The 19,935-nt window shown below is 45.5% G+C and overlaps 2 protein-coding genes across 11 annotated transcripts in view; one reads left to right on the plus strand and one right to left on the minus strand.

The window, feature by feature from the left end:
- Positions 1-9,589, plus strand: part of DHRS3 (dehydrogenase/reductase 3) — a 46,181-nt gene extending 36,592 nt beyond the window's left edge. For 2 of the 7 annotated variants that reach the window (XM_063177032.1, XM_063177033.1), the window contains exons 7-9: positions 3,216-3,350; positions 6,689-6,853; positions 8,027-9,589. The gene's annotated coding sequence lies outside the window, so the exon portion shown is untranslated. The remainder of the gene's footprint in view (positions 1-3,215; positions 3,351-6,688; positions 6,854-8,026) is intronic. The other 5 variants (XM_063177036.1, XM_063177034.1, XM_063177037.1 and 2 more) reach the window with 5 other exon arrangements.
- A 9,110-nt stretch (positions 9,590-18,699) lies between these two features.
- VPS13D (vacuolar protein sorting 13 homolog D) overlaps positions 18,700-19,935 on the minus strand; it is a 101,769-nt gene continuing 100,533 nt past the window's right edge. For all 4 annotated transcript variants that reach the window (XM_063176916.1, XM_063176914.1, XM_063176915.1 and 1 more), the window contains one exon: positions 18,700-19,720. In XM_063176916.1, coding sequence (XP_063032986.1) covers positions 19,589-19,720 — 132 coding nt within the window. In that variant the 3' untranslated portion in view covers positions 18,700-19,588. The remainder of the gene's footprint in view (positions 19,721-19,935) is intronic.

A 19,935-nucleotide genomic window follows, 5' to 3' on the forward strand; every position in this document is an offset into this window, starting at 1 on the left:
TAAATGACAGACTTGTAAGTTGCCTTACGTAAAAACTGCTGCTTGGCTTTGAATTCAAGCACACACAGCTCTGACCTCACATCAGTTATGAAAATAATGTTAATTCTTTCAAATTCTGAAGCTCAGGATTTAGGAGCAGTTACACTTTCTGGCTGGAGATGTCACATTTCCTGTGATGCAACGTAGGAGGCAGAGTTGCAATTCAATATTTCCCTTTAAAAACCTCTTCCCATTGCCGGTCAGAGTTGCCAGAGGCACAGAGCAGAGGAAGTTCTTGTCCATCCCTGCCCTGACCTGAGCTCAGTGCAGAAGAGCTGCTTTTGAATGAGCCACAGGAGCCATGCTGAGTTTGTTTTAGCTGGGTTTATATTAGGTCTGATTTCTGCTGATCCCTTCATTTTTCATCATTTCATCTGTCCCTTGCAGTTGTTCCTGTTGGAGAGGGCTGTGTTTGGAGAGCTCCTGAGCCAGAGTGCTGTGCCTGCAGATTCATCTCTGCTCCCATCTCTGCCCTGGGCACACCTTAGACATTAATTCTGTGCCATGGTTTGGGGCTGGCACAATCCCAGTGCCCCCATGAAAATCTATTCTCCTTAATGTCTGCTCTGAGATGTGACCAGAAACAGAGCAAAGCAGGCTCCAGCTTAGGAATAAAGGAAAGACCTTTATTCTTTATTAATTTACAATATGAAAAAAGAAACATACAGAACTCAGAATGAAAACCTTCCAAAAAAAAAATAATAATCCAAAAAAAATTTGTGGATTCCCACATTCCTCCTCCTCCTCCCCCCAATTTCCACCCCCATACGAAAGGAGCTCTGACCTCTTTCAGGGACCAGAACCAAGAGAGAATTCCCCTGGGAGCGCTCTGATTTTAACCCCCCTGTGTTCTCAGAGGTGAATCCACGTCCTCAGGTGCCAATATTCCAATCTGAGCCCCCGTTGGTTTGACCACAGCCTCCCAAAAACACTCACTTCCTTTCCAAACCAGGACTCTCTGCAAACTGCCCTAAATATCTTCAGGATTGTTCCTTTGAAGATGAAGTGCAGCTGAACCCCAGGGAGCTGTTAGCTCTGCTCATAGCTGCACATTCTGTTTAACACCTACATGATCTGAATTTGAACTGGGAAGGACTGGGAGGGAGTGGGTGGCCAGAGCCTCACTTTGTGGTTAGAGGGGGAATCATAAGGTAAAAATCATCTGTTGGAAAATAGAAACACAGCGCAAGCCCCAATACCCAGCACTGCTGTTTGATTTCTAACAATTTCATACACAAATAGTAAAATAGATTATTTTCATGATGCTTCGTGAAAATAATAGATAAAATTCTGACAATTTCATACACGAATAGTAAAATAGATTATTTTCACAATGCTTCAGAGTGTCCTTTTGCAGTCCTTTTACACATCCTTTAAGGCTGGGGGAGCAGCTTGTATTCCAGTGATCTTTATTACAGCAGCACTGCTTTGCATGGGCAATTCTTGCTGTAAAATCAGCCTGTTTCCTTTCAATGGATCATTTTTACATAGATTTCTTTCAGATTTTCATTTCCCAGATATTTTATGGTTCTCAGCCAGTGATTTCCTTGCAGAGCTCTTCGCCATAACTCCCCCTTTGAGTGCTTGCCATTCATTAATGTGCAGCTTTCCTGTGGAACTGGCCATCCCCATCACATGGTGGCTTTGCTTTCTCCTGCCTGGACGCCTTCCAATCCCACAGAAAGCTTTCTAGGGGCTCCAGGATGTCTGGTGATGACTGTGAGATGGCTTCTGGCAGCAGCGTTAATGCAAATGCATATTTGAGTGTGTTCTCATGACATATTTCCAATCCTGTGATCAAAAACGTGCCTATGGATGTTTTCAAGGGAAAAACCCCCAACTTGGGATGCTGTCAAAAGTGCATTTGCCTTTACTTGCAGCAGAAAAATTTCACAGTTTGGTTTTGTTTCTTTCACTGGATTTGCCTCTCAGCCTCAGCTCATCAAGGGAAGAATAATCACAAAATTAAATTTGAAATCCTGCAAAGAGTTCATTAAAATAAGTGTGACCTCCCAACATCAGGGCATGGCATATTTCCACATGAGGGGGATGGCATGATGGTATTTTGGGATTTGTGTTGCTGCATATTCACCCTTGGTTCATTTAAGAAAATAAAATGGACTGGAGTTCACTGCAGCTGAGGTTTGGGAAGGAAGGAAATGCAGGAAAAGCTCTGCAGCTGTTTGACTCTCACCTGTGCCAGCCACAGCATTTCCATTTGTTAGACACAGAAAGGTGACACAGAAAATGGCACAGACTCACCTGGTGTCACACAATGAGATAATTTATTATTGTGCTGCTGGCACAACCCTCAGGGTCACCCAAAGACCCTTTGGTGGCTGCCAACATCATGGGTTTCTCACCTGGCTGGGACTGCCAAAATCTGGGTCAGAAATCCCAACAAAACACAGTTCATGATCTGTTGCTTGATTTTTTCCCTCTGTGCAGACAAACCCTAGTGGCAAATCTCTAATGGGATTTTCACACTTGCCCTTGACTAGATTGCTGCTTCCTTTTAATGCCATAATTACAACATTTCCATGCTTTACACCAAACCAGGGCTTGGAAACGTGGCCCTGTGGCTGCTGCTGCTGCCCAGGGATGTTCTGGAGAAAGGGGCAGTACCTGCTGTGCTGAGCACAGGGGCTCTGAGCATTTCATCATCACAGAAATGTTTGCTCAGTGGCTCTCACTCTTGGCTTTTTCCTTGGAACTTTGAGCAAATGTGGCCTTTGTTTGCATTTTTCCCTGGGATTTGTTTACTGTTCATTTGTGCTGCACATGCTGTGAGAAATTAAGCCACTATGTCCATATTTTTTTTTCCTTTCTCCTGCTTTCATTCCTTCACCCCCTCCCCTTAAAAATCATTACAATTCCTTTCATTACTTGGTGTTAACAGCACAAAAGAAATAAATACTTGAAAGAAGATATAAGCTGTGTTTCTGTTTGACTCTGGAGCTGCTGTGGTAACCAAATACCAGTCTGCAAGGTCAGGAAAAGAAAGGAAGAAATAAGAAAACTGCCCAAAAAGCTCAGACCATGGGGCTCATTGGCTTTTGCCCAGCAATTTCCAGCCACATGCCCCGAGAGCTGAGCAGTCACTCTGTAAATCTCTGAGTGTTTCATATAGTTTCCTTGTCATGTGGCCATTAAGTTTTATAACCTTTATATTTCAGGGGGAACAATGAAGGTGAATTCCTCTGAAATGCCCTAATGGATCCCACATGTTCTGGATGGTTCATGGCGTGGTTGTTCTGGAGGTGCTGGACCTGCCTGAGGATGGTTGGTGATGGCCAAGGGACCCCGTCCTGGTGGGTGCTGTCCTCCCTGCAGTGCTGAGGGGTCTGTCCAGGGTGTCTGTCTGTCTGTCTGTCTGTCTGAGCCCCTGGGGATGCTCAGGGCCTGCAGGACATCTCCGCAGGGCAAGGAAACACCTCAGGGTAATGAATGGGCACAGCAAGGCAGGGAAAGGGAAAGGGAAAAGGGAAAGGGAAATAAGGGAAAGGGAAATTATACATTGTTAGTTATTTTATAGATAATTCTGTTGAGGCAAAGGTGAGGAGCTGTGCTGGCCCTGCTGCTGAGGAATGCAGGACCAGGGCAGTGATGCCATGTGGGTGAGGAGTTTTTGTGTGTCCTCAGTTTATTTATGCAGCAGTTTGAAGTTTCATGTTCTCCTGACAGCTTTATTTGTCTCTTCTCAGCAACTTTCATGCTTTGAAATCAGGGAGCATTAGATGGGGAGGGTGGATCACATGCTTTGTAACAGCCTGGGTTCTTTTATTTGAAATTGCTCTTTGTAAAGTGGTATTTTGGTGTGGGAGTGGTGAGGTTTGGAATGGATGGTGTCACTGAATTGGTGCCCACATCAGAACCTGGCCAGACTTCACTGCCTGCACAGAAACGGAGCCTTGTGTCAAGGCAAGGTCATCTGCTGACCCAGAGAAACAAGTTTAATATTGTTCTTAGACCACAAGGAATTTCCACTTATTGTAAAAGCTGTCAGGCTGTTCCTGCCCTCCCTGTCAGTGGGAACAGGAATTTTGTGTGCTCAGACACACTGTAATGGAGATTTGGGCACTCTGATGATACAGACTGTAATAATAAGGAGAAGGAGGAGGAGAAGGAGGAGGAGAAGGAGAAGGAGAAGGAGAAGGAGAAGGAGAAGGAGAAGGAGAAGGAGAAGGAGAAGGAGGAGGAGGAGGAGAAGGAGAAGGAGAAGGAGAAGGAGAAGGAGGAGGAGGAGGAGGAGGAGGAGGAGGAGGAGAAGGAGAAGGAGAAGGAGAAGGAGAAGGAGAAGGAGAAGGAGAAGGAGAAGGAGAAGGAGAAGGAGAAGGAGAAGGAGAAGGAGAAGGAGAAGGAGAAGGAGAAGGAGAAGGAGAAGGAGAAGGAGAAGGAGAATAAAACAGGAAGAAGAAGAATTAGAAGAAGAATTAGAAGAAGAAGAAGAAGAAGATGAAGAAGAAGAAGAAGAAGAAGAAGAAGAAGAAGAAGAAGAAGAACAAGAACAAGAACAAGAACAAGAACAAGAACAAGAACAAGAACAAGAACAAGAACAAGAACAAGAACAAGTTGTTGTTGTCTGAGAGTCTCTCCTGGACCCGAGGCATCTCAGGTGTATCAAAGCCACAGCACAGCTCTGAGGTTCTTTTGTCAGCTCAAAAATGATAAAATTAAGATTATTTACAGGGCACATTTGTCCTGCTCCATCCACAGAATCTGAGGCACATCCTAAAAGTCACTTCTGACAGAGGCAGGGAGATGGGAGCAGGTGGGAATGGAAATGTGGATTTTGGGGAGCCTGAGGTTAAACATCAAGGGGAACAGGTGGGAATGGAAATGTGGATTCTGGGAAGCCTGAGGTTAAACATCAAGGGGAACAGGTGGGAATGGACATGTGGATTTGGGGGAGCCTGAGGCTGAACCCCAAAGGGAGCAGGTGGGAATGGACATGTGGATTTTGGGGACCCTGAGGTTGAACCCCAAAGGGAGCAGCAGCTGCTCGGGGCAGCAGGGACAGCTCAGCAGGCTTGGTTGGTGCCTTGCTCTGAAGCTGTGCCCAGTTCATTGAGAAGCCTGTCAAATGCACTTTGTGCTGCCCTGAGCAGTGTTGGGAACAGTCCTGAGCACAGCAGGAAAACAAGGGGAGCCTGCCAGGAGCTCGTGTTCCACCAGCCAGGCCAGCAGTTTGCATCACCAGCTCTGGGCTCTGACGTGGGGAGCTCAGGGGGTCACAGAGCACTGCCCTCACTCCAGGGCAATGTCAGGGGTTCTGTTACCCAATTCTTGGTGGGATGGGTGGGAAACTGTGGATTACCAGGCAAAGGGAAACTGCACAGCAGCTTCTGAACAAACCTTGGCTGTGTTCTGGCTGGATTCAGGCTGGATTCTGCAGAGTGAGCAGCTTATGGATGCATAAAGGTCAGGGATGCAAATATAATTAAAAAAAACCATATAATTTCCATGCAGGGAATCCTTTGTGCAAAGTTTGTTGTGGATTTTAACCCCTCTTCAGAACTGCTGGAATTAGCCATGGGTGGGTGAAAAGGAACAGGATTGTTCCAAGAGGTGAGAGAGAAAGTCAATCACAGGGAATCCTGCTCTCCAAAAACCAGAAGTGGCACCTCTTGATACCCTCCAGCCTTTCCTCCACTGACTTTATGGGATTTGGGGTGAGAAAAGCCCTTTGGGGTCTCCCTGCTCATGTTCTGTGTCGCTGCAGCTACTGCAAAATCTAAATTCACTGCCAGGTTCCTTTTGAGGGTGTTGAGCTGCAGCAATGAGGGGATGGGCACAGTGGGGTGTCTGGCATGGGGGAGGCTGTGGGTGTGGGATCTGTGTGCCAGGGGGGTCAGGGATCCATCCTGAGCGTCCTCAGGAGAGCAGGAGGGTGCAGAGTGAGCAGGGAGGGGGTGCAGGGGGTGCCACCCACCTTTGGGCAGGCTGATAAGCTGGAACACCGTGTCAGGCAATGGGGTAACTGGCATGGGGGAGGCTGTGGATGTGGGATCTGTGTTCCAGGGGGGTCAAGAATCCATCCTGAGCTCCTTTAGGAAGTGTTTTATCCTCAGGAGAGCAGGGAGGGGGTTCAGGGGGTGCCACCCACCTTTGGGCAGGCTGATAAGGTGGAGCACCGTGTCAGGCAATGGGGTATCTGCATGGGGGAGGCTGTGGGTGTGGGATTGTGGGATCTGTGTGCCAGGGGGTCAGGGATCCATCCTGAGCTCCTTTAGGAAGCGTTTTATCCTCAGGAGAGCAGGAGGGAGCAGGGATGGGGTTCAGGGGGTGCCACTGAGCCCTGGGCAGGCTGATAAGCTGGAGCACCGTGTCAGGCAATGCTGCTGACTGCGGGGCTTTTGTGTTTGCTCTCATTGAGGCTCGGAGCATAAATAACGACGGCGAGAGCAGCGCTGAGCTGTGTCCCAGCCCCCTCTCCCCTCGCAGGGTCAGGGGAAGGGAATTGCAGAATTGCAGGCGGTGCCTTTGGCTGACACCGGCCCGTGGGGAGGGATGGGAGGAAGGGGGTCTGGGGGCTGGGTTCAGAGCAAGGTTAGCCAAATATCGGATAAATTAGGCAAGAGAAACAGACAGCTCAGCTTGCGGTGAACTTTTCACCCGGCTAACCTGTTGCTCACCCTGCCCTGCACAGGTGGAGTGCCCCTGCAGCACTGCCCCTGCTCCTCCCGGCCAAGGGACGGCTTGCAGGGGCTGCAAGAGAGCTGGGTCAATGGAACAAATAACAATTGATGATTTCTGAGTGTATCCACGGCAAGGAAGGAGACAAGGCTGTCAGCATAGAAACACGTTAGGAAAGGTACGTGAAAATTTTTATAAATCAGACTACATGCGTAAGTAAATATGTATACATGCTTGATTAAATTTCTGTAAAACTTTTGCCAATTATATTGACGTTAATTGCTCTGCACCGATGAATATAATAAGTAATTGTGATGTAATTAATGACTTAAGATCACTCTTTGTTAAGGGTATATAAGCTGGAGAACACTCAGAACAAAAAACTTTTTTCTTCTTGGACCCTGATCACGTGTGTGTGTGTGTCACATCCAGCCTAAGAGGGACAGGAGAGCAGGAGCTGCTCTGAATCCAAGGAATATCATAGCTCTGATTTCTGCCATAAGAGCCCTGAAGTGAACACCACTAATTGCAGAGTCCCTGTTTGCTGCAGGGTGAATGAGGACTGATGGTTACTGGTCATAGAGGGAAGAAATTCCACAATTGTGGTGGCACCAGTTGTGGGTTCCTCTGGGATTGAAGGCACTGAGACAGCAGTTCATGTTCACACTCAGGTGTTTATTATTTCTTATCAGTAAAAGTCTGACTACTGTGAGCTCAGCAGCTTTTCATTAGGAGGCACAAAATGGCCAACAATCTCTTGGTACAAGGGCTTTTCAGACTAAACTGTCCAATTAAGAGCTGACACCTGGATTATTTCCCCTTTTAACCCAATAACTGATCCCACAGAGCTGCAATGGGGACTTTTCTGCCCAATTACAAAATGCCCCCAAACCCATGGAGAAGAAACCCAGGACAACACCCTGTGCCCTCCATCTTGCTGCCATCCACAACACACTAAAACCCCCAAAACCTCAATTTCTCACCAAGTGATACACCTACACTGCTCTCTGTAAGCTATTTCACACCCTCCTATTCTGGAGTTTAGGAAACTTTCTCCATGAATGAGGGTCAGAGTCAGTGCTGCCCTGGGGGTCAGGGCACCCCAGAGCAGACACAGAAATATTCCCAATTCTCTGGGTTCCCACACATACTGGAGAGGGCAAGGAACAAATGTGAGTCCAAACAGCAATGATTAGGGATTCTTTGTGGGAAAACACAAGACTGGTGGGAATTTTGGTGTTTATTTCTCTGACTTCTCTTCTGCATTTGCAGTGCAAGTAAATACAAATAATTGCTGACAGATGTTGCAAAAACAGAGCATTGTGCTAACCATTAAGGTTAATTTTTTTAGGTTAATAATAGATGCTGATAACTCAACATGGTGTACTTGGCTCAAGCTCCCATTACGTTGCTGAAATGGGCTCTGCTCCAGGTGCATGTGTGGAACCCAGTGCTGGATTTCTTCTCTTGACCCTTCCCTGAATCCCCTTGGTCTCCACTCCCTCCTCCCCAGGAAGCTCCAAGCAAATTAAAGTTCTGGGGTTTAAGCAGTTCCTCCATCACAATCAGTGCACAGTGGTGAGGCCTGAAGGTTTTTGTCTTTTCTTAAATCTCTGGTTTGTCAGGTCTGTTGGAGAGCAGGACCTTGCATTGCTTCAATCTTGGGTTGAAAACCACTGTGTTGAAATTGCAGCTCCAGGGTTCTCTAATCTTCCTTTTCCCTTTTCTCTCATCAGAGGTAAGGAAGGTCTGAAACCAGCAGCAGCTCTCTAATGCACAATATTTCCAGGAGCCAGGTCCTGTATTCTTCTCTGTGTGTGCCTGAATGCCATAAAAGTCCAAAAAGTAAAAAAAATTGCTGTAGAGCCCTCTGAAGAAGCTCCTTCTGGCAGTGAACTTCTGGATGGTGGATGGGAGCTGTGTCTGCAAAGGGCAGAGCAGCCTGGAGATCATCCCTGACTTCAGGAAGCTTAGGGCATCCTGGAGCAGTGAGTAATTTCAGCTTTGCCCCTGCCCTGTTCTTCACACAGGGATGGTTCCCATCCCCATTTTGGAGCTGGAATATTCTTGGAGCTCCCTGTCCACACCCAGCTCCTAAGCCACTGCCAGCTTTGGGTGCCTGGCTGCAAAGGAGCATCCAGAAATGTGCCCACAGGTGAGAAGAAGGCATGGGCTGGGTGATGGAGGCGATTTATGTTGGCAGAAATGGTTGGGAAGAGAGGTGTGTTATGTGGAAGGTGTGGGGAAAGGGATGAGGTTGTGATGTGGTTGCTGCTGAATTCCTGAGCCTGCTGATGCTGCTGGTTGTTAATCAAAGAGTTTTTCCTTCTCCTGCAGATGTTTAAGAAGGTAAAAGGAGCTGAGATGTGCACAAGGCAGCAGCACCTCTGCTCCCCTTCCCCTGCAGGGCTGGGAGCTCCTGGTGGGTTTGATGAACCCAGAGAGCAGATTCTGTTCAAACTCTCTCTGTTTGCTTGCTCTGGGCTGTTGTGGTGCTGTTCTGGTGTGGGTCTGTTCCCTCAGGATGGTTCTGCCTGGCTGATTTTACAACCTGCAGCTTCAAATGCAAATTCCACCCTCGGGGATGGGACAGGGCAAGGACAAGGTCATCAGATAAGTGGGGCTGCTCCTTCTCCAGCCGTTCAGGCAGATTCATCAGAGCTCCAAGCAACACCAGGATCTTGCCAGAGACAAATTTGCCTGTCTGATCTGTCGGAGTGTGTATTCTCCACAAACCCTGCTCCCTTTTGGATGTGTTGGTGAAGTTTCCCAGAGCAGTTTGGCCAATCCCACCGTGGCTCCAAACCCCTGTCAAGGCTTCTGCTGCATTTTTCACTGCCCCTTGAGTGACATCATTCAAATGATGAGTCTCTGAGATGATTCATACCAAAAATAAAGATCCTAATAATCGTTACCAGTTCTTCAGATCACTGTTCCTGATTCCCAGCATCCTCCCACTGGTCCCTGGAGCTCCCTCCTCCACCCACTCCTTTTCCCTGATATTTCCCAGGCTCTGCCTGTGGGCTCAGGGTGCCCTCTCCTGAGGTGAGGTGTGAGTGTCTGTGTGTCTGCCTCTCCCCAGAGCAGCTTTTGGGGCTTGGCTGCTGCATTTAGGGTTTGCTGTAGGGGCAGATGCAGCTGGGGTGGGACAGGGAGGCAGAGGGACCCTGGCAGCTCCAGGGGAGCTTCCCAGGTGTGGGAATCCACAAAATCAGGGGGTTTTGGGAAAGCTGCAAAGGGCAGGCCTCAGAGACAGCAGAACTGTGATTAGAGCTAAGCAGCAGCCATGAGATTGGTCAGCAGGAAAAATATTTAAACTGTAGAAAAGCAAGGACAAATAGAACAATGGTCTGTGGATTAACGCTTGTCTAGGATAACTCTCTAAGCTACAGTTTATCTAGCAAGATACTAGCAAGTTTTAAGCTTAACAATGAAGCTCTGTGCATTGTGTTTTAAGGCTCGCAAGCAGGTATTGGATTTGAAATAAGCAAGCATTGTTTTAACCAAAGGGACGTGTGCTTATAGTGGTTGGATAGAACTACTGTCAACGTGCTTTTGCTTTGTGTGATTGGCCAAAAAACTTATAAAGTGAGTTGTAACATTAAGCTCTTGGTCTGCTGCCTGGGATGTGAGCTGATGGCTTCTTCCCATTGTCATAACCATGTAATGAGACTGATGCTGGAAAATACAACAGCTCAAGGCAGTTCCCAAAAAGAGAGCTTTTAATTTCTGACTTCAATATTTATAGATTTTAAAAAATATTTATATATATATATATAAATAAAATATTTTATACATTATATATAATATAACTATATAATATATTTATATTATATATTAATATAATTTTAACATTATATATTTTTATGTTATAATATATAAATATAATATATTTTTTATATTTTAAAATATTTTTATTTTGTATAGATTTTTCAAAGTGACAGAGGATTGGAGGGTGACAGTGCCACCTCTCCAATGACACTGGGCACCAAATTTCTTCTATAAAAGAATGCAAAACAATGAGTTATTTACATAAAGAGTGTGAGAAAGTTTGTTACAAGAATGTAAACATCAGAAGGCTCAGAAAATCTTAAAAAAATCAAGACAACTGTGTTGGCTCAGCAGAATGAGCTCCCCAAAAGAGAAGCCTGAGAACCTTTCTGGGGTGGATTTATGGCAAGTGCTGGAGCTGGCACAGGGCAGCCGAGGGGAAGGGAAGCTTGGCATGACCTTTGCTGTGTTATTTATTAACACTTTGCAGCCCCCTGGAAAATGAACTTTGGAAAGGCCGGGACTCAGCAAATCCATTGTGCTGCGCTGACAGAAAGATCCTGTTACAACACACTTCAGCTGCCAGCTTGCTGCAGTCACTCAATCCATCACGGTGGGCCGGGGGATCACAAGGCAGTGAAACTCAGCCCGGCGTGTTATTTTAGTCTTACATGGGCTGTGAGATAAACGGGGCATGAACCGGCCCCCTGGCAGGGGGGCGACCCCCGGCGCCCTCATTAAAGTGCCAATCAAAAAGAGTAATGGAGGGGGAACGGGAAACTCCTCCGGCTCCTCCAGCCTCGCTCTGTCCCGGCAGCTCGCACGGGCCAAGGGAAATATTTCTGTTCTGAGCAGGAGCCAGGCCCCAGAAATGCTCCCGGTGTGTCCTGGGGCTCTGAGGCTGCTCTGGGGTTGTGGGGTGGAAACCTGGGCCTGGCTGTGAGCACAGAAACACCAAAGCACCAAATCACAGAAACACCAAAGCGCAGAAGGACCAGAATCACAGAATCATGAAATCACAGTCACCAAATCACAGAATCACAGAGTCACCAAATCACAGAATGATCAAATCACAGAATCACCAAGCCACAGAATCACCAAATCACAGAGTCGCAGAATCACAGTCACCAAATCACCAAAGCACAAAATCACCAAATCACAGAATCACCAAGTCACAGAATCATCAAATCACAGAAACACCAAATCACAGGATTACAGAATCACAGGATCACAGAATCACCAAATCATAGAAACACCGAATTACAGAATCACAAGATTGGAAGAGACCTTAAAATCATCGAGTCCAACCCAGCCCCAACCCCTCAACTCAACCCTGGCACCCAGTGCCACATCCAGGCTTTGTTAAACACTCCCAGGGATGGTGACTCCACCACATCCCTGGGCAGAGCATTCCAGAACTTTATCACCCTTTCTGTGAAAAACTTTTCCTAATATCTAACCTAAATTTCCCTTGGTGCAGCTCGAGGCTGTGTCCTCTGGTTCTGTCTCTGTCTGGAGACAGAGCCCAGCCCCAGCTGAGCACAGGCACCTTTCAGGAGCTGTGCAGAGTGGCAAGGTCACCCCTGAGTCTCCTTTTCTCCAGGCTGAGCACCCCCAGCCCCCTCAGGGGTTTCTCACAGGGTTTGTGTTCCCAGCCCCTCTCCAGCCTCGTTGCCCCCTCTGGATGTGCTTGGGGGAGCTGGGAGGGTCCTCCCTGGGTGCACCCTGCAAAAGGTGTGGATGTGGATTCTGTGGAGGTTCAGCCCCTGGGACTGTGCCCATGGTCACTCAGTGATGGTTTTCTGTCAGCAGTGGTGCCCAGACCAGGATTTGTGTGGGAAGCTGCAGTGAAACCTCTCTCAGTGCTGCCCTGCTCTGTGTGTGAGGTGTGGGTGTGGATCCCTGTGCTCTGGGGGGGTTATTTCCACTGGAACCCACAGCAAATCCTCACTGGATAACCTTGGGGTGAATACAGACACGAGCTGAGGCACAGGAGCAGAGCTGAGCTGTCACTGATGCCCTGGGCTCTGCTCTGACCATGGGTGCTGCTCTTTGGGGCTGGGGGAGCTCCCAGCACTGCTGGGGGGTTCCTGCATGGCCCGAGATGTGCTCTGGGTGATGGATGTCACACACATCTTTTATGGAAAATCCTCTCCTTAGGATTTTTCCTCCTGAGAAGCTGAGAGGCCTCAGGGACAAAATGTAAACATTGGTTATCTGCCGCTGTGGAATGCAACAGGTGCATCTGTTTTGGCTCATGTGGTTGTTTCTAATTAATGGCCAATCACAGTCAGCTGGCCCAGACTCTGTCCGAGCCACAAACCTTTGTTATCATTCTTTCCTATTCTATTCTTAGCCAGCCTTCTGATGAAATCCTTTCTTCTATGCTTTTAGTATAGTTTTAATGTAATATATATCATAAAATAATAAATCAAGCCTTCTGAAACATGGAGTCAGATCCTCGTCTCTTCCCTCATCCTCAGACCCCTGTGAACACGGTCACAGGTGTATAAATTCATGTTCTTCTGCATGTTGATCTCCCTCAGGTGCGTGCTCAGAGAGGGAAAAGGTGTCTGTGGAGAGAAAGGTGAGTGAAGTTGCTCTGTGTAATGTGGATTTTTATTGTTAGAAATCAGGAAGCTGAAAGTGGGGGAGTTGGCTCTTAAACCTGCTTATAAATGTCAGTTCTGGTGTGATCTCACTGTGATTATGGCCTTGGCAGATGCTTATTTTTGCTCACAAGGATTTATCAGCAGCACAGACTTTCTCCAGGTAGACACTGATCTGATTTAAAATATTTTTTTTTTTATGGACAGGATCAGCTGTTGGGATTAGAGTTAGTGAAGCAAAATGTTTGAGTAGTAATATCAAGGAATGACAACTGCCACAAAACAAGGAGTTCCCATGTGAAGGTGACATCTTATTGTTCACTGAAGCTGGTACAGATTAGAGGCACCAAAAACAGAGAGGAAGGAAATCCTGGAGCTCTCAGCTCAGGAAAATCATGGAACAGATCCAGGGGAGGCCACAGAGATGCTCCAAAGGCTGGAGACCAGCCTGGAGCAGAGAGAGCTCCAGGGACACCTCAGAGCCCCTTCCATTATTTCAGGAGGCCACTGGAAAGATGGGGATAAAGCTTTTAGCATGGCCTGCAGCTGTAGGAGAAGGGAAAGTGGTCTGAAAGTGAAGGAGAGCAGACTCAGAGCTGATATAAGGAATGAAATTTTGCAATGAGGATGAGGAACAGTCACAGGTTGCCCAGAGCAGGGGTAGATCCATGGAAACATCCAAGCCAAACAATTGTGTGACTATAAATATCATGATTGGTGTCAGCTTGTACTGACCAGGTCAGAAATAATGATTTGTACCCATTTATGCACAAAATTCTGGAACATTTGCTGGTCTGAACTGGGGGATGAGGATAATCCTTTGAGGGATCATGAAAGTGCTGTTACACCACAAATAAATACATTTTCTGGCATAGAAGGTGTGCTGAATAGAATCCTCAGATTTCTGGGATGTTTACCTCAAATACTGCTTCCTTCATACTTTGAGAGTCAAAGAAATCCAGGAAAGGATGAATGGAAGGGCCTGGAATTGCCACTGGCAGGGGGGAGATGCCAGTGGTGATGCTGCTGCTGCTGGACCTGCTGTAGGGGCTGGGGCAGTCTGGCCATGCAAATGGTGAGTTAATTGTAAAAATGATTTGATTTTCCCCTCCCATTAAAGCTGCATGCAGGCACAGGTTTTTGCAGCATCATTATTTTGATACCCAGTGGTTTGTGGGGCTGGATGTCAGCTGTTTGCCAAAGCAGTCCTCAGGAATGGTGAGTCACCCTCCTGGGGCAGAGCAAATGTTTGCTTTTGTGGTGTCTGCAGGGCTGAGGGATAGCTGGTATGATGGATTTCTCCTTTATTTATTAGAATTCCTCTGCAGCTGCAGCATGCAGGGGACTTTTTTTCTTTTTTTTTTTTTTTTTTTTTTTTTTTTTTGCTGGCATTATCAGAACCCATTGTTCTGCAGCTCCCATCCACAGCCCTTGTCCTCTGGGTGACCCAGCCATTTATCCAAAATGGAAATGCACATGGAAGCTGTTTACTTGGCCCATGGCCTTTCAGTGCTTTTGAGTCAGCCCAGAGCAGCCTGAGGTGCTGCTTTTACCCACACTTTGTGCTGAGCACAGGGCTGGGCACTGCAGAGTCAGGGAGAGAAAACCCAAAAACCCAAACACGCACCAGCCAGCCCCCTGTGACACTGTGCTATGGATAAATTATGTATTATAATACATAATACACCCTGCACCCTATATAAATATATATGTGTGTGTGTGTGTATATATATATGTGTGTTTATATATATATATATATATAATGTATATAATAGTACATAATACACTCTGCACTCTATATAATTTATATATGTATAAATTATCTATATTATATAATATGTTATAATATATAATATATGTTATAATATAATATATATTATATGTTATAATATAGAATTTTATTATATATTATAATAAAATTATATAACATATAATATATTATGTATTATAATATATTATATATAGTATACATAATACTCCCTATAATAGTATTCTATGATATATATGATATATGATGTATAATATATAATACATAATATATAATATATAATATATATTATGTATAATATATAATATATTATGTATTGTATTATATTATATATACAATACATAATACTCCCTATAATAGTATTCTATATTCTATATAAGATTATTATTATAATATATAATATATATTATAATACATAATACACCCTATAATATATAATAGTATAATATAATATAGTACCATGTAGTATAATGTAATATAATATAATATACCCTATAATATATAATAACCCTATATTATATATAATATAATAGATAACATTATGTATTATAATATATTATATATACTACATAAACCACCCTATAATACATAATAGTGCCCTTCATGGGGTGGGCAGGCCCTGGCACCGGGTGCTCAGAGAAGCTGTGGCTGCCTCAGAAATTTCCAATGACATTTCCATCCTTGGAAATGTCCCAGGCCAGGCTGGACAGGGCTTGGAGCAGCCTGGGGCAGTGCAAGGTGTCCCTGCCATTGCACAGGGAGCATGGGTTGCTCTTTAAGGTCCCTTCCCACCCAAACCAGTCTGGATTTTGGGATTCTGATGCTCTCTGCTCATCATGAGTGTCCCCAGGCCCTGGGCAGAGCTGACCCCTCTAAGGGAACTGCAGTTTGCACCCACAGCATTTTGTATTTCTGGCCAAAAATGTGCTGTGGTTCTGCTAAGCAAAACAATATGATTATTTTCCTCCCAGTGTTTGTCAGTGGTTAATGAGTAACCTTTTCTTTCTGGCAGGAATCCTTGTCAGATTCTGCCCTCTCCTGCACCAAGGCTGCTCACAGACCCAGCTGGGGCTGAGCTCTCAACTCCAGCTCCCAATTCCCAATCTCCCACTCCAGAAAATCTGCTCTGGAGACCCACAAAAACTCCACAGTTTGGGCAAACTGCTCTGAGTCCTGTTAACAAAATTTCCTCAGCCAGGGATGGTTGTGGCAGGGAAAGCAGATGGGTTTGAGCTGCCCTGAGCCCCAAAGCTCCCAGACCTGTAAGAAATGGGCTGCAAGAAAGTCAAACCTGTAACACAAAGGGAGTTGGAAGTGCTTTGTCCCAGTCCTGCATTTGATAAAATAAAGCAGTGTGGAGTAAGAGTGTGCTGTCGAGCTGGAATGCTGCAGCAATCCAAACTGAAGCACTGGGCTAATTTATTATTATTATTATTATTATTATTATTATTATTATTATTATTATTATTATTATTATTATTATTATTATTATTATTATTACTATTACTATTATATTTTGCTTTATGGTATGTATTTTCAGAAAATTAAGGTTGTTCTTTCTTTGCAGCAACCTTAGGAAGTTTAGGAGGGTAGAATAGAGAGTTTGGAACACAGCCTTTGCTTTTCAAGAGAATTTTGAAGTATATGTACATTTGGGGGTGGGTGATATATATATTTAAAGTAGTACAGATGCATAGATGTGCACAGTGTTATTGTCAGGTGAAAATTTTATAAGTGGATTTTGAGCAACTCTTGACTTAATTCAAATATGCTTCAATTCTGCTTTGCTATTTTTTTTTTTAATATTTGTGCAACAATCTAAAGAGAGTACATTCACTGAAACCTGATTTTTCAGCATGAGGTACCCAAGGTAAAGTCATTGTGAGCAGCAAATCAAGGTGGGTTCCCCTGAGAAGGAAAAGAGAGCAAATCTGAGTGGGTTGTGCACTGGAGGAAGCAGGTTTGTACCAAACAGTGCTTTAGAGAGAAAGAGTTTAAAAAATATGAATAGTTGGGCTAAGATGTTGCAAAGTATTTTACTGAAGAGAAAATAGATGAATGTTGAAAAGCATCATGCAGTTTGGGAAGTGAGACAGTGGAGAGATCAAAAGGTCCCTGTCACTGGGAGATGTCTGCTTATTGCTCTGCTCGGAGATGGGGCCCATTCAGACACTCAGCTGCTCCCCACAAAAATGTGAACGCTGCTCTGCTCTGGAGAGCAGCCCTGGGCTGGAGCTGCTCAGAGGGGGCATCACCCTGAGCTGCTGGGATCATCACCCTGAGCTGCTGGGATCATTCTGAGCTTCTGGGATCATCACCCTGAGCTTCTGGGATCATCACCCTGAGCTGCTGGGATCACCCTGATCTTCTGGGATTCCTCTGGGATCATCACCCTGAGCTGCTGGGATCATTCTGAGCTTCTGGGATCATCACCCTGAGCTGCTGGGATCATCACCCTGAGCTTCTGGGATCACCCTGATCTTCTGGGATTCCTCTGGGATCATCACCCTGAGCTTCTGGGATCATTCTGAGCTTCTGGGATCCCTCTGGGATCATCACCCTGAGCTTCTGGGATCATCACCCTGAGCTTCTGGGATCATCACCCTGAGCTTCTGGGATCATCACCCTGAGCTTCTGGGATCCCTCTGGGATCATCACCTTGAGCTTCTGGGATCCCTCTGAGCTTCTGGGGCTGTGGCAGGAGCAGAGGGCAGGGAAGGGTGCTGGTAATGTCTGCCCCATGCTCCCATTCCTGCAGGAGCTGTTGGGAACAGGATCATTCCTGACCCAGCAGGGATGGATCCCTTCCTGATCAGGCAAGGAAAAGGAGTTTTCAACTATGACCATGCCATAGATGCAGGACACAGAATTTCAGCCCTGGCTTTGGAACCTAACATTTAATTTCTTTTTTTCCAGTTACTTCCATGCCTTGAGAAAGTGAAGACATTTTCTGTCTCAGGAGAGGGCAGCCAAGTGATGCCTGTCTGTCTGTCTGGTGTCTGTCCTGGGGCTGTTTCCAGTGGGGACACACCTTTGGAGCTTTTCATCTTTGCAGGAGCACTGGAGTGAAACTGGGCCAGGGAAAAGGGCAAGGGAGAAAAGGGCAGGAGGAGAGTGCAGGACAGAAAAGGGGAGAAAAAGGGAATAAAGGGCAGGGCAGGGAAAGGGGGAGGTCAGTAAAGAGGAGGAAAGGTGGAAAGGTTGGGAAAAGGAAGGACAGGGAAGGATGTGATGGGTAAAGGGGATGAGAGGACTGGGAAAACAGGTAAGGAAAGGGGAGGAGAGAAGGAAGACATGGAAAGGTGCCATTTCCACGCTGTGTGGGTCTCTCTGCCAGTCAGAGTTCTTCCTTCCTGCCCTGCTGAGGTGATATTTCATCTACTATTTACTACACCTTGAAGCTGGACAGGTTTTTTCACACAAACTGAGTTCAGGGCACCCCAAGGGTGTTCAAGGGCTGCTCTGGTGCTTCACATCATCTCCTCACGGGTGGTTACTGACCCCAAGCACCCCATCCATCCACAGCAGTGAGAACTGCTCCTTGTTTTTCCTCCCCACCTTTAGCAGCCCAGGATTTTACAAGAGCTCGGAAGTGGCTTCTTTCTAACCTTCAGCAGCAAAATATTCTCATGAAGGGATTTTACCTTCAATTTATTTTACCTTTTAAAATGTCTACTTACACTGAATCAAAAGGTTTATGAAGTCACACTTTAAAATGCAGGTTACTCAGCAGAGAGTTGTGTTTCCATACCCAAACCTGGCACCTCCAGGGAGCAAATGGGACACTGAGGGCTCCAGTTCCTGTGGGTCAAGGTGTTTAAAGCACTCATTGCTCCCTCTTCAGTGTGGTCACAGTTAATGAGACAAATACCAATGTGCTGTACAACATCAGGGAAAAAATTGTTGTCTTTTTTATTTAGAAGTTTAGTTCTCAAGATATTGTGAAGTCCAACAAGCTGGTAATCTCCTCTCCCCCCACCCTTCCTCCACCTGAGGGAAGGAAAATCTGAAGTTAAATGTTCAATTTCCAAGGCTGCTCACTTCAACTACTTCAAAAACAAGTCAGAAAAGAGGCTTTGAGATGCAGACTGTGAATGTAGAACTGAATCTTCCCTGTATTATTTACCAAAATACATTTTTTTTTTGTTAAAAAAGAGGCTGACATTTCAGTGCAAGACCAGGTCTCCTGTATTTACCTGTATTAGTGAGTTAAGAGAAAAAAAAAACAACAACAAAAAGCCCACCAAACAACCCAACCAATGCCCCCATATCACAGTGTTAATGCACCCTATTCATGGTGTTAAAGCTCTAAACCACAGGACACCTGTGCTCCAAAAGCTGAAATTAATTCTTGATTTTATTTTTTAAAGGTTTATCTACATTCCTGTACTGTGAAAATCAATTTTCTCAAGGAAAAAAAAAAGACAGAGAGAGAGAAGGGCTTCTGTCAGGTAGTGCAGTACGACTCAGTAGAGCTCCTTTAATTTCTTTACACAGTAAACAGACTCATATTTATACCAACACCCTCTGCAGTTGTATTTACATGACACTTGTACATATATACATGTTAGCAAAATACAGGGCTTCTCCCAGACCCAAAGCTGTGGCAGCTACACCTCTGGTATACAACTAGTGCTTAAAAAAGAAAAGCCACCTCTTTTGTTTTCTCTAAATACTAAAATTATATTTTTTTCCTTCTCTGGTCACACAGTCCTGGCTCCAGCCTGGTACTTGCAGCTCTTTCTGGCAGTGAGGAAATGGATTTTCAAGAGTCCAGCTCAAGATGCTCTTGATTTTCACTAAGTCTCAGCATCAGCTGCTGCTCATAATAAAGGCTCTTTGCATAGTTGATTTCTTGGGACACCTTTACTGCCAGAGCTTCTGATTTCACTTTCACCTGCAGAAAGAAAGGGGATTTTTCTTAATGTGCTCCTGCCGTCAGCTAAAACAGAGTAGATTTTAGATTTGAGGTAAGGGACAGAAAGGTTTCAGTGGAGTTTCCTTCTCAGCATTTAGGGGGGAGCAAGGAAGGAGGGTGAGGGAGCACCAGGTACCCACACAGATATTCAGGAACTCTGTGCCATATCTGAGGTTATTTCCTTTGCCTCCCCT

This window comes from Melospiza melodia, chromosome 26 (assembly GCF_035770615.1).
Source record: "Melospiza melodia melodia isolate bMelMel2 chromosome 26, bMelMel2.pri, whole genome shotgun sequence".
In the NCBI taxonomy this organism is placed as follows: domain Eukaryota; kingdom Metazoa; phylum Chordata; class Aves; order Passeriformes; family Passerellidae; genus Melospiza; species Melospiza melodia.